This window comes from Carica papaya, chromosome 8 (genome assembly GCF_054855325.1).
Source record: "Carica papaya isolate Zhongbai chromosome 8, ASM5485532v1, whole genome shotgun sequence".
NCBI classification, from domain to species: Eukaryota; Viridiplantae; Streptophyta; class Magnoliopsida; order Brassicales; family Caricaceae; genus Carica; species Carica papaya.
Window position 1 is genome coordinate 26,559,980 of NC_142316.1, and position 14,484 is coordinate 26,574,463.

A 14,484-nucleotide genomic window follows, 5' to 3' on the forward strand; every position below is an offset into this window, starting at 1 on the left:
TGCATTAATTAGAGTTTGGGACGATATCTACACTTCCTCACTTACCTGAATTAATAAATTAATTATACCACATAATATTTTTTTATATTATAGTTATCTATCTCTAATCTAAACGAATTTTACATGCTAAAAAAAAAAAAAAAAAAAAAGGTAAATTTCTTCATAAAATTGTGGTTTAATCCGTCCGACTTATGTATATTTTTAATTATGTTATACTTGTATATATGTATCGGTTAATAAATTTATTAAAATAAAATAATACGGGAGCTGACAGATATGTACAAATATAATTAATAGGCGGCAAAGGTAAAACCAACAAACTGAATTAATATTTAAAATTAAAAAATAAATTATTTAATTATGTATTAACATTAACATTTTTTTAATAGAATTTCCCTAAAGTAAATGATTAATATGATTACGAGGAGGGTAGAGATGGTAGCGATCCCAGATAAGTGCCACGTAAGGCGTAACGTGTCATTTTCTTGGATTGTTTGGGTGTGGTTTGTTAGGGGGGAAGTCAACGGTTCCGGACAGGGATGGGGATTTACTCAATCAACTCCGACGCTGTTCTCCGCCTGGCCCCCTTTTGTAATTAATAGACTTAACTATCAAAAAAAAAACTTTTTATTATATTATTAACTTGTCACATATCCATAATTAATTTAATATCAATTAGGAACAAAATCAATTTTAATAATCGATACATTAGAAAAATAGGTAAATTACTATTTACTTTTGTATCGCACACGTTAAAATTACTTGTAAAGTAAAAAAGTAATATTTTTTAAAAATAAATTTAAATATATACATTTTGAGAAAAAGGCTTTCTTCTGCTTTTGTTTGGAAGTTTCAGATCGATACGGGCCTTCTCTGTTCTGTTTTCGGACGCTTTAATTTAATTTTACCCACTGCTTTTGGGCCCAAAACTCCCCATTTCAGCTTTCTGACTCGACATCTCTCAGGTTCTTCAGGTTGTCGGAGCCGTTGTAGCGAACCATCAGCTTCTTCTCCTCTTTCATTCCTTCCATCTGCAAGATTGCCTCTTCTCTCTTACAGAGTATCACTATTGGTTTCAACTATTAGGGTTTAGTTTACACTGATTATTCTCTGCGCTCTTTCGACCAATTGGAGGTCTGCCGCAATTTACAGACGCAAAAAATGGAGCCTGGGCTTCGGCAGCCTGCAAACTACGTTAACGGGAACTCTTTTGCTCACCAAACCTCGAACGAGATTGATGCTGCTGCTAGGGATATCGTGCTTCGCGAACAAGTAATTTTCTATATATATATATATTTTTTTTTACTTTATTTCTGTTCGAGCTTTGATTTTTTTGCCTGTTCTTCTTTTCAATTGATTTGGTTGTTGGTATTGGATATACTGCCTTCGTGACTTGTAGGAAGTTGCCACCCAGAAAATCATACAAGGTCGAAGGTGTGTATAATTGTCTTTCTATTCGCAAGTTTTTTATGTTGTTTTTTTTTTTTTGTTTAATTCATGAATTGCTAAAACGATGGTTTGCACTTAATTGCTATAATTTTTCGTGATATCAGAGAGGCTGGAGGTGTAGGTGTACCTATGAAGGATGGTACGGATGTTTTTTCAGAGCGTCCTGACCCTAATGCTCTTAAGGTGCATCCTTTGTGTGTTTCTGATCTTCTCTCTTCATTTTCGTTTGACTTATTGTATTTAATATTTTTTGTCCATGGTGTGCTGGAAGCTTTATTTTTCATTTCCGTGCGCAAATGCTTGTTTGTGTTCCTATATGCTCTGCAGAGCTCAAGACCTATGGTTTCATATCTCTGCATTTTTTAATTCTGGGTATTTGTTTAGGAGCATTTACTGAAAATGACTACTGAACATCGCGAAGAAATGGCTTTAAAGCGCGGGAAGCCTGCCACTTTGGTTGAAGGTTGGACCTGTCTTTCTTCTTTTTGAGACAGACTCCTTATCTACAAGTTGTTATTTTACCAAACTTGTTTTGTTTTCAGGTAATGTAGACATTGGAAATGGTTATGGTGTACCTGGTGGAGGTGCTTATAGGGAGTTAGAAAAGACGACAGCTCCCAAAGACTTGCCGGAGTACCTGAAGCAGAAGTTAAGAGCAAGGGGTATTCTGAAAGAAGATGCTGATGTCCGTAATACTAATAATGCAAGTCTCGTTAAGGCCTTTTTGAATATTCTCTCTTAATCTTTCTCATCTTAAAGTTGGTGCTGGGAAACCTCATCTAGCTCATTTACTGCAGCCCTTTCCTTAACAGTTTCCTGAGGTTGCATGTCCTAATTTATTGAGTTACATGGGACTTAACTTCTTAAGTTTAGTAAAATTCTTTTGGCACAACTTGCTGCCTGCTTTCTCTCTGTCTGGATTTTTAGCTGACCCCTTCAGTTGTATCTTTTGATCCTTTCACGGCATCTTCTTTTAGAATATGATCTTTATACTTGATTGTTTCTTTATTTCAGAAGTTAGAGACTGGTTCAACCACACAGACAGGTTCGGGTCAGCTTCTGGATGGAAATTTGCCTCCTGGATGGGTGTGTCTCGACTGTTATTACATATAACTTTTTTTGCTATTGTTTCTGCTGCAGTGAAAGCTACAGACAACCTTTCAACTTTAGCTACATGATTGGAAGTCTGCACCTTTAGTTGCTTGAACCGTTCTTCCTATAATTTTCACGTCCGCGTGCTTATAATGAGAATTTGTTAACTCTAATTTTGTTTGGTGAATTCCTTGATAATAATTTTCAAGTGTTTACCCTTGTGAAAATATGCCACTTCACCAAATTTTATTCAAGTAACCAGTGGTTTCAAATTCTGTTGGGGCTGGTTTTGGGAATTCTTTACCTCTACTTCTTTTGAAACATGTGCTTTTGGTATGCTGTTTGAAGATTACTTATTTCTCAATTATTTCAAGCAGTTTGGTCTAGCAAATTTTTTTATGACTATTCTTTACCAGTGCCTTTCTAGGTTGACATGCATGTAATCAAACTATCAACTGGCTTTCTGTTAATTTTCAATAATTGGTGTTAACTTCACCTTCTTATGAATGAGTTATTCCGTACGGTTATTTGCACTCATAAGTTCGGTTGAATGAGTCCACTCACTCTTTCATTTTACACTAGATGCAATTGTTTTTAGTTCTCCCGAGTTATCTCCATTGTCTTTCCTTCCTTTCTGACATGTTCAGCCACAAGCACTTGAATGAAACAAGTGTTTCACCTAATCTTATTTGACTCTGCAGGAGAGAATAGGGAAAACTTTTTATCTCGGAAAGAGGAATCAATAAGCTGCTTCCAAAACAACAAAAAGAAAAAGGAAATGAAATGTATTAAAAAGAGAATGCTAATGCCTGTGACAACGTGATACAATGTCATGTTTTGATAGATAGCTACACCACTTGAATCGAATCAAGACTTATTTTGTTAAGATTTTAGTTTTTAACATTATCAATTGTCTTTTTCTTGTTCTTTTTATTGTGTTATGACATCTTTCTGGGGTTCTGAATATCTTCAATTACGGTTGATATTCAAATCCTTGATAAGCTTAGATGATTAATTCTGGATGAAAGTTTGGAACAGTAACACAGTGGATTTTATAAATGATGAACTGATTTAAAGTTGTCTTATAGTATCTGGTTGTTAGTTTCTGTTTTTGCTCTGTTAACTCATTTAAGTCCTAATACAGACAGAGGCAAAAGATCCTGCAAGTGGTGCTTTATATTATTATAATGCAAGTACTGGAACAAGCCAGTGGGAGAGGCCTGCTGAGGCATCTTGTAGCACAGTCTCTACATTGCCTTCTCACTTTACAGGAGATTGGGTGGAGGCAGTTGATGAAACAACAGGTAAGTTGAATGTGCAACGTGCTCATTATCCTGCTATGGCATTAGAAAATAATATAGAAATGTTAAAGGAAAAGAGGAAATGCATGGTATTTGGATTTTCTTTTTATGGAAATGCTTTTGAAAATTTTTGGGGCTGTTACTTGAGTGGGAAGAATGTTTTCGTATAATGAAAAGACTGATGGCATGCAGCAGTGGACCAAGTTTCTTCCTTCAGTGACTAAATGTTGACTAGAGTAATCTGTTTTTCCATTAGGTGAGATATTTTTCCTGTATAATCATTTCCGTAATTTTTCCCATAATGATATAATTAATTATAATCAATTAAAATCCTTACTATAATGTCAATTGCCTTATATGTAGATAGGAATCTTGTATATATACCCCAGTTGTAATAACATAAGATATATAAGAAAATAAAGCGTTGATTTTGGAGAAAAAATATAAATTTTATTTTTCACCATTTAAGTTGTTACATTTAGAGTATTTATAGAATTTCTAATCCAGTCATTAGGAAATAACTATTTTACTAGAATTCTAATTACATGAGATTATTATTCTAATAAAATTCTAATTATGAAATACCAACTAATTAAATAATAAACTAAAATAATTAAATATGTTACTTAATTCTCTCCCTAGAGTTGGTGCATAGATATCACACATGCTCAACGTGTAGAACAAATTCTGAAAAGTCATCTTACAATTTATTAGTGCCAAATGATGTAAAAAAAATACTACAAACTGGAATCAGATCTGTTAGGCAGCAGTTCGGCTCGACTTGCCTCAAAATGGCTTGACTTGTCTCAAAACGGTTTTGTCCGGCTTAAAATGGCTCGACTCGACTCAAACTGGCTCGGGTTTAGCTCTAAAATAAATTGGGCTCCACCGGAGTACCATATGAGCTCTCACCCGCTGCCACGGGCTGATGAATGCCGGTCACTGGATAATCACGCTCCGCCACACGCCACTGCCGCTGCAACGCGCCACCGTCGGAAACACAACCCCGCACAACCACCAGCGTCTCACGCGTCTCAACTGGACCGCCATGCGCCACCCACACGCTTTCGCTGGAACTGCCACATGTTGCCGCTAGCCACCACACGCCGTCGCCAGAAATCACCAAAATACTATAGAAAACTCCGACAGTTCCAAATCTAGCATGGATCTGGTGAGATCAGGCCAAAACCTCCCATAAGTGCCCAGATTGACTCAATCTGGCTGTCGCCGCGCTAGTTCGTCTTCTCCGACGTGCGTTCTCTCTCTTGGGCTCTGGTTTTGTGCACAGATAAAGGCAGACGTTGCAAATCCGTCTTCGATTCCTATTCTTTGGTTGTCTCTTCATGCACAAAGCCGAAAGCGATTTGTCTCCTCCGTTTCCGGCCGTGCGGATCTTGTTCCAGATGCCGCTGGACGCTGCTTGATCTTCTGCCTGCCGCACGATCTTTTGGGGTCACAGTTTGGTGCGGGTTTAGTTGTATTCTCCGAGCGGCACACTAACAGATCTGACTTCTCTCCCTCCGCTGCAGCTACTGGCGGCCGGTGGAGTCGGGTGAAGGTGGCCGATCAGTCTATGACACCATTTTGGGTGATGATGAGAGTAGATTTGAATAAATGGGTACCCAACTCAAATTATTGTGCTAGTTTAGGGTTTGAAAGAAACCCTGAAATTAAAACCTTAAAATAACTTTATTTGACTCTGATACCATAAAGATTTTTGGAAAAAAATAATAAATTTATTTTTCACCATTTAAATGTTAGATTTAGAGTATTTATAGAATTTATAATATACTAATTAGGAAATAATTATTCTATTAGAATGTTAATTACATGGGATTACTATTCTATTAGAATTCTAATTATATAGTACTAATTAATTAAATAATAAATTAAAATAATTAAATAATAAAATATGCTACTCAACATAAAATTAATATTTTTTCTCTAAAAATTTTCATGGTATCAAAACTAAAATAAGATTGTTTTAAGATTCTAATTTAAAGATTTTTTTCTAAATTCTAAAATAATACAATAGACTGAGTTGGTAACCAACTATCAAGATCTACTCTCACCACCACCCCAGATAGATGCGTAGCCACACTGCGGACCTGTCCCCCGACTCTGGTGACTGTTTCCATAGCGCGTGAACCACACACACCGCCAACAGCATTAGCGCGTGAACCACACACACTGCCACCAATAGAAGCGCGTGAACCACACACACTGTCAGAAAAACCTTATCCAGCCCAAGTCACGTTGTGTTGCTGCCAGAAAATCCCAATCAGGACGGATTTAGCCTTGTCGCACGCAATCCGACTCAAATCGCGCCTCTCCGGATCTTGCCTTCACTTGGTTGCCGTGCATTCCGTCAAGCTGTTTCGATCTAGTCCGTCCGCGCACTGAGCCGAGCCACTTTTTGACACCATGTTTGTCATCACTTCCTCACTGGACCGAGCTGTTTTTGGTCATCGTTTTCGGGCTCGTACTATATTTCCTTTTTTTGGGCCTAATCTTGTTGTTTTCAATCCTGTTGGTGTTGGTTAAAAAGTCTGTTCTTTTCCTATTTCTAGTTACTTTAAAATGACAGAAGCAAAGAAGTTGGTTGTTCCCAGTTCAAATAATTCCTCATTACAAATCAGTCCCGTAAAACTTGATGAAACTAATTGTCTTACTTAGTTAAAGATCTTGTTTGTTGTTTATCTTAATTAGTGGATTGCAGGATTACTTTACTGGTGATATGAAGAAAATCAAATGTTGGTAGTTTGGAATATAACAGATGAGATTGTGAGAACTCCTGGATAATGTCTTAACTCATCAATTTCATGTAATCCCATATTACTTGAATATATCTGTTGCTCAATACTATAGTAAAAATACAGAATGCAACATTTCTTACATACTCACAAGTGGGTAATGATACACAAATCTTTGAACTCTGAAATAAGATTTATGACACAAAGTAAGGAGAGATGATTATTTCTCAATATTTTTCTAAATTAAGTGAATTATGACAGAAACTCGATTATTGCACTGGAAATGCAATCAAATTTCAAAAACTGATAGAAAATAGGCAGACTTATGATTTCTTGGTTGGTCTGGACATTGAATAAGCTTATATACGAGTCTAGGTACTTGATAAGGATCATCTTCCCTCATTACAATAAACTTATACTTATGTCAAATAAGAAAAAAGTAGAAGAAATGTCTTACTTCACATAGTATCAATTGAGAATGCTGGATTAGTTGTTCAATCTAATTAATCCAAAGACCAACGAAATTTTGACTATTGTGGTAAAGCGAGACACACAAAGGAAACTTGTTGGAAATTGTATGGACGACCAACTCGAGGTCTTGAGGGAAGGAAATATGGGCCTACAAGAGCTCAAACAAATTTAGCTGAGGCAGGTAAAATACCTAACACACCAACAGTTTGAGTTTTTTCAAACGAGGAGATTCAAAGTCTGAAGCATGTTCTATCTCAACTTAATTCTTCATCAACTATTGGTGCATCAAATATGGTAAACTCAAGTATTACTTATCTCATTTCTATTTCCAATTTTGATACTTAAATTATAAACTCTGGAGCTAACAGACACATGATATATTTTTTTAAAGACTTCTTAACATATTTTTTTCATACTAGAAGGGAAAACGTCTGTATAGCAGATGAGTCATATACTCCTGTATCTGAAACATGTTCAATTAATTATACTTTAACTATTAAATTGTCTTCAATTCTTCATTTACCTAGTTTTTCTAACAGTTTTTTATTTATTAGTATCATCATTAGAGATCTTAATTGTAAAATTGAATTTTTTTCTAATTATTTATCTTTTAGAATCTTCGAATAGGGAAGAAGAATGACACTAATAGATTACAGGATGATTTAAATGTCTTGGATAGAAGTCATAGCTTAATTAGGAGTTAAGCCGCTATTGGGAATATGGAAGGCAATTTGGAAATATTACAATGACATCGGCGTTGGGGACATTTTTCTTTTTTGTCTTAGAAAAATTATATCGCAGTTTGTTTAAAAGAACTTTTATGAATTCTTTATTTTATGATGTAGGTGAATTTGTTATAAAAGAAGTTCTTATCATTTGAGGAATAATAGAAGCTCTACCCCTTTCATGACTACTCACTCTGATGTGTGGAGATTTACTCAAAATACTTCTTTATCTAGTTATAGATAGTTTATTACTTTTATTGACTGTTGTACTAGATTAACATGGATTTACTCGTTGAGAGCAAAAAGTGATGTGTTTTCATGTTTTCAATCATTTCATAAATAATATGTACATAGTTCAATGCTAAAGTTAAGGTTATGAGAAATGATATAGAATATATGGATAGTGGGTTCCGTGCATACTTGGAGTCTAATGAGATAATCCATTATACGAGTTGTGCCTACACTAGTAAACAAAATGTGGTTGTTGAAAGAAAGAATAAACACATATTAGAGATAGCTCAGTCATTAATGTTCACCATGAATCTATCGAAAAATTATTGGGGAGATGCAGTTCTCTTAGCGGCTTATCTTATCAACAAAGTACCTTTGTAAATTCTCAATTTTAGAAGCCCTTTAGAGGTTTTACAAAGAAAAAATTCATATACTATTCTCCCAAAAGTGTTTGAATGTGTTTGTTTTGTTCATGTTAGAAATGTGGGTAAACTGGAATCTAAACCTCTCAAGTGTGTATTTGTTAGATATTCCCCTACTCAAAAGGGTTACAAGTGTTATCATTTATCGTTTAGAAAGTACGTTGTGACTATAGATGTTATCTTTAGAAAATTTGAGTCTTACTTTAATTCAAAACCAACACCTCTTTTGGGGGAGAATGAGAAGGAAGAGATTATGCTTAGCTTGGTAACTCTTAATAGTCATACTTAGAGGGAGAGTTATATTTTGGAAGATCTTATTCAAAGAGAAAATGTCGGATGCTTGGATAGACCGGACTTGAAAAAGTCTTCAAGGAGAGATCAGACAAAAAAGTCATAATGCAGTCTGTTTCAGGTCAAGAATCTTCTTCAGTTCCTGAAGATACGGGTGAGTTATTTTTACTTTGTGATTTATCTGATAAATTCATTACTCTTAGAAAAGAAATAAGGACTTGCACTAAGCGTTCTATGTCTAATTTTGTTTTCTATAACTCTTTATCTCCCTCCTATAGAGTTTTTGTCTTGTCTGTTTCATCTGTGTTTATTCCACATGATTGAAGAAGAGTTTTGGGAGATCTCAAATGGAAGGAGGTCATGATTGAAGAAATGAAAGTTTTGGCAAAGAATGAAATATGGTAACTTGTTTCACCTCCACAGGGAAAGAAGAAGATTAATTGCAAATGAGTATTTATTGTGAAACACAAAGCAAACGGGTCCAAACAAAACCAGATTGGTGGTTAAAAAGATTTACTCAGACGCATGGAGGAGACTATCTGGAGTCATTAACACTTGTCGTGAAAATGAATACAATTAGAATATTATTGTCTTGTGCAGCTAACCTTGATTAAGACTTACAACACTTTGATGTCAAAGATGCCTTCTTCCATGGAGACTTAGAGGAAGTGGTACATATGCAGATTTTCCCTGAATTTGAAGAAAAAAGAATATAAGGGAAAGTTTGCAAATTAAAGAAGGTTTTATACGAGTTGAAGCAGTCTTCAAAAACATAGTTTGAAATGTTTAAAAGAGTTATGATCTCTTTTGGATATCAACAAAGTAATGTTTATCATACTCTGTTTATCAAATATTATGAGGATAGAGTCACTACTTTTCTCATTGTTTATGTAAATGATATTGTGGTGACTGGAGATGATACAAAGTAGATGACTCGCTGGAAAGAACTTCTTGCTTAAAAGTTTGAAATAAATGATTTAATAAAATTGTAGTATTTCTTGGGAACTGAAGTTGGCAAATTTAATAAATAGATTTCTATTTCTCAAAGAAAGTATGTCCTGCATTTATTATTATAAGAGACTGGTATGATGGGTTGCAAGCCGACAAAATCTCTCATTGAAAGCAACCATACACTACAAGCGGGTAGTGATACATCATTTGACTTGGTAAGATATCAGAGATTAGTTGGAAAATTCATTTATCTCTCACATACTAGACCTGATATAACATATGCAGTTAGTCTAGTGAGTCAGTACATACATGATTCCCGCGAGCCTTATTTATATAATGTGTTTTGCATATTACAATACTTAAAATCTGCACCAGGAAAACGTTTGTTCTTTTTTAAAAATAGCCACGTTAGGATAGAAATATTTACAAATCCTGATTGGACTGGATTTCCGAATGATAGAAGATCAACTACCGGTTACTACACATTCGTAAGAGACAACTTGGTTTTATGAAAAAGTAAAAAATAGAGTGTAGTTGCTCACTTCACTACTGAAGCAGAATATAGAGCAATGACCTAAGTAGTATGTAAATTATTATGGTTGTAAAAGCTAATGAAAGAATTAAAACTGTTTAAAAAAAAGAATTTATCCTTGTTATGTGACAATAAAACAACCATTAGCATTGTCCACAATCTATTTCAACATGATCAGACAAAACATGTTGAAATTGATCGACATTTTATAAAAAAAAAGTTGTTGATGGCTTCTTATGCCTATATCATGTGTCTTCTAATGAACAGGTAGCAAATGTCTTCACGAAAAGACTTTGCAAACATAACTTGGTTTGAAATTAGGCATGTGTGATATTTTTGCACCAACTTGAAAGAGAGTGTTGATTAGAATATTTTGTTACTCCATTAATTGAAATATTTTTTCTGTATAATTCTTCCTGTAATCATTTCCATAATGATGTGACTAATTAGAATCAATTAGAATCCATATTATAATGTTAATTTTCTTATCTGTAGATAAAAATTCTGTATATATATTCTAATTGTAATAACATAAGATATATAGAAAAATAAAGTTAATATTTTTCCTCCAAAAATCTTCACTAAACTTTTCCGGGAATTTTTGTTCTTGCTTGAAAGTAAGTAAAGCAAAAGATAGGATGAACATAATTTACTCTCTCTGAAAAAAAAATCTATCATTTCACTTATTTTCTGCCAGCAGGGTCAAGTGCCAGCCACCCTTTCCAGAAAGGTTTATATGATTTCCATATATGTTCTTTTTGTGTCGAAAATAGTGAATCTCCGAGCTGTCTTCTTCTTTGGAACCTGGTAACCCAAAGCTTTGAAGGCATGGGATTTGGCTCTTGAACTTCTAAGTATCTGTTGGTTGGTCAGAAGGATGAACTATGGGCTTTAAGTGGCATTCTAGTTACGAGGTCTACAAGGAAATTTCTGTCCGTCATCCCTTCTTCCTATTTTCTGGGTCACATGGAAAGATAGGAACAATAGAGCCTTTGGAAGTTCTTCACTTCCTCTTTTGTTTCTGTCTGAGATCATTGGCTTTCAAGGCCCACCCTTTTAATTTTTTGATGTCATAAACCTTTTCTCTTATAACACATTTGTAGATTTTTTTTTAAGGGTTGGCTCCTTCTTGCTCCTTATCAAGGTTATTTCTCTCTCATTCTCTCTCAAAAATAGGACAACCTTGTTTCACATATTTTCTTTGAATTTTTATTTAACATGAAACAACTTAGGTTAAGAGGGTTACTAGAATGGGGGAGGAGCTTGGTTGAGAAACTGATAACGGTAGGTATTTCTGGTTTTTTATGTGACTACAAGTATGATTAAGCTTTTGATTAACAAGCATGACTTTGACCAGATACTCCAATTTATTATTTGTCTCTTTGCTTTCTTCCGTCTTAAAATTCTTCTCTTTCCCAATGCATAGGTCATAAGTATTACTACAACATGAAGACCCATGTATCACAGTGGGAGTGCCCTTATTCATCAAAGCAAGTTATAGAAAACTCAAATACTATGGCTTCTGCAAATTCTGCTAACAAAGATCAGGGGCTTTCTTCTTCTGTGCGAGAGAAATGTACGGGATGTGGTGGTTGGGGAGTAGGGCTTGTCCAGATTTGGGGTTATTGCAAGCACTGTACAAGGTACAAAATCCATTCTTTCAAGTAGCAGTTTCATTTAATGGCCTCACAGTTGCATCATAGGTGTGCCTGGATCGAAGTGTCCTTATTTTATTGACTCCTGCCTTCTTTAGTGTCTGCCCCTTGATATCTTTCTCTTTTTTATTCTTGAATGTCTATACCGGTATGTGTTTAATAGGTGTCCATAATGAAATTCAGAAGCACCCTCGCCTACAGATTTATGCAAATATTTTTGTTTTCATTTATTTTTTGGCAACTATAACATTTCAAATTCTAACATTGTCAAATGTAGAGTCCTCAATCTTCCACAATCGCAATACTTGTCTACAAGTTTGAATAACGAGCAGATAATCAGTGCTGCAGCAAATACAAGCAGAAATTCTGAGGAGAAGGCACAGAAGCAGAGGTACCTGATTTTGTAGCTAAGCGTTTGCTAAATTTTCATCTGGCTTTGAATTTAATTTACAGGCCTTTTAGTTAGCCAATGGAAATTCATTTCTAGGTCTAAGTGAGTGATCCAAGGAAAGTGTCACTTCAACTTTGTTAATCAAGTCACGGAAAAAGTTTCCATAATCTAGCTGTACCATTCTATCTGTTTCTCTATATTTTTCAGTCAAGGAGTTTGCTTTTAGGAAGAAAGATGGTTTCCGAATATGTACAATTTAAGTATCTAATGTAAGCATGCAGGCGATCTGTCTAGGAAAGGACAATTTTCTGATAGATTTCTCTCTTGAGTTATCCATACTTTTGTAAAGTTTGGGAAAGGGAGATATGAGTAGTGACGACATAATTACATCTGATAAAGTTAATTTTTCATGGATGTGTTATTCAGAGACTAATAGTAATGAAAAACAAAGTTCTGTTATTCTCCAATAGAACTTAGTAATAATCTGATTCACAGAGAAAGTAGCACGAGAAATGTCTGATGAGAACTGGGGGAATGGATATGGGTTCTTGAAATGTTTTGTGTATCCTTTGCCTTAACCTTGGTCATATCAGGAAAACTATAAAAAAAACTACTGATCTCCAATAGAAGTTGATCTCCCATGTTTACTTCCTTTGCATTAAAAGTGAAACTTAGTAGAAAATGCATAGTCAAATATAGTAATGATGACAGAGTCTAGAAATGGATGGAGTACTGTTCTTTTTCTTTTATTGGTGGCATAGATTGATCTCATTTTTGAATTTACAGGTCCAACTGGAAACCTCCTAAAGGAAATAAAAGAGATAGCAGGAAACGTGCCTACTCCGAGGATGATGAGTTGGATCCTATGGATCCAAGCTCTTACTCAGATGCTCCCCGTGGTGGCTGGTATGATATGATTATTAACCTAAGCATTCTATTTTTACCAGCACAGATGCCAATATGGTTGATATAGCTGGGAGAAGGGCCTGATATTTTTGACTGAAGTAAAATTCAAACTCTACAGGGTTGTGGGCCTAAAAGGAGTACAGCCACGTGCAGCTGATACCACGGCTACAGTATGCTGCTTACTTTCTGCTCAAACTTTTTTATTTTTAATTTTAAGATTGATCAGGCTAATAGTTATCTATGGGGTTAGTGATGTGAAGATAAATATCATGTAATGCAACACATCTGCTTGGATATTTGTCAGGGTCCTCTATTTCAGCAGCGTCCCTACCCATCACCTGGAGCAGTGTTGCGAAAGAATGCTGAAATTGCATCGCAAACGAAGAAATCGAGCTCTCATTTCATGCCTATATCAAAGAAAGGGGATGGAAGTGATGGCCTTGGTGATGCTGACTGAGATTCTTGTGACCTTTAAATAAGAGTTATATACTTCAGCTTAGATTCCATTGCTTATGACCCAGGGGAGATCCATTTAACTTGCTCTCCACTTTTGATGCCGATCAAGGAAAGAATGTCTAGCTGTGTCAGCGGCAGCAGTAGGGGAGGAGCCTCGAGTGTGGTTACATATTGAGACTATATGCTATAACGTACCATTGACTTTGGCACTACATGGGGCAGAACCACATCTCTTGACACAGTAGCGGAAGAAGTTGGGGGACACAATACCATGTAAGAAAGTTAGTCACTTGCAGAGTTTTGGCTGTATAAAAGAATTAAGTAAAGAGAACACGTTTGGTTTTTTTTTTTTTTACACAATTCAAAGATCTGCAATTTGTTAATTTTGGGGGGTAAAATTAGTTGGAAAGGTAAGTGTAATGATAATTCAAAATGCTACCGTGAGCAGCTTTTACATTAAAAAAGAAAAGAAAAGAAAATCAGCATGCTAATAAGGGAAGCGTCAGACTTTCATTGTTGAGAAGATACAATTGAAAGTTTTGTTTTAGGTCTAAGAGAATTAAATTAAAATGATATAATTATGACCATTCTGAGTTCTATTAAATATATATATATATATGTTTTAGGTAACAAAAACTTTTTTTTTTAATTGGGTAAATTCAAATTAATTTTTAAAATTTGATATTAGTATTTAATGTTGATTTTTGGCATTGTTTATTTGTTTTAATGTTTAATTCTCTTTTATTTTTTATTTGAAGTTTAAAATAATTTAGTATATATTTGAACATTTTAATTAATAATAATAAAAATATATTTGATATTTTTATTAATTTAAATTAAATAATGTAATAATAAATA

At 34.7% G+C, this 14,484-nt stretch overlaps 1 protein-coding gene across 1 annotated transcript; it reads left to right on the forward strand.

Moving 5' to 3' along the window:
- Nucleotides 1-881: 881 nt before the first annotated feature.
- On the forward strand, nucleotides 882-14,125 carry LOC110817084 (WW domain-containing protein). The gene is made up of 12 exons (XM_088209438.1): nucleotides 882-1,272; nucleotides 1,400-1,434; nucleotides 1,554-1,632; nucleotides 1,834-1,912; nucleotides 1,992-2,152; nucleotides 2,464-2,535; nucleotides 3,686-3,845; nucleotides 11,645-11,861; nucleotides 12,151-12,264; nucleotides 13,051-13,170; nucleotides 13,289-13,340; nucleotides 13,475-14,125. Exons 1-12 carry the CDS (start codon nucleotides 1,162-1,164, stop codon nucleotides 13,625-13,627), a joined length of 1,353 nt encoding a protein of 450 aa, XP_088065564.1. The 5' UTR covers nucleotides 882-1,161; the 3' UTR covers nucleotides 13,628-14,125.
- The last annotated feature ends 359 nt before the right edge of the window (nucleotides 14,126-14,484 follow it).

Excerpts from the sequence above, each read along its gene's own strand:
- LOC110817084 (XM_088209438.1), top strand. The coding sequence starts at position 1,162 with ATGGAGCCTGGGCTTCGGCAGCCTGCAAACTACGTTAACGGGAACTCT. Across the intron at positions 1,273-1,399 it reads ATATCGTGCTTCGCGAACAA|GAAGTTGCCACCCAGAAAAT; the intron begins GTAATTTTCTAT and ends CGTGACTTGTAG. Across the intron at positions 2,536-3,685 it reads GAAATTTGCCTCCTGGATGG|ACAGAGGCAAAAGATCCTGC; the intron begins GTGTGTCTCGAC and ends GTCCTAATACAG.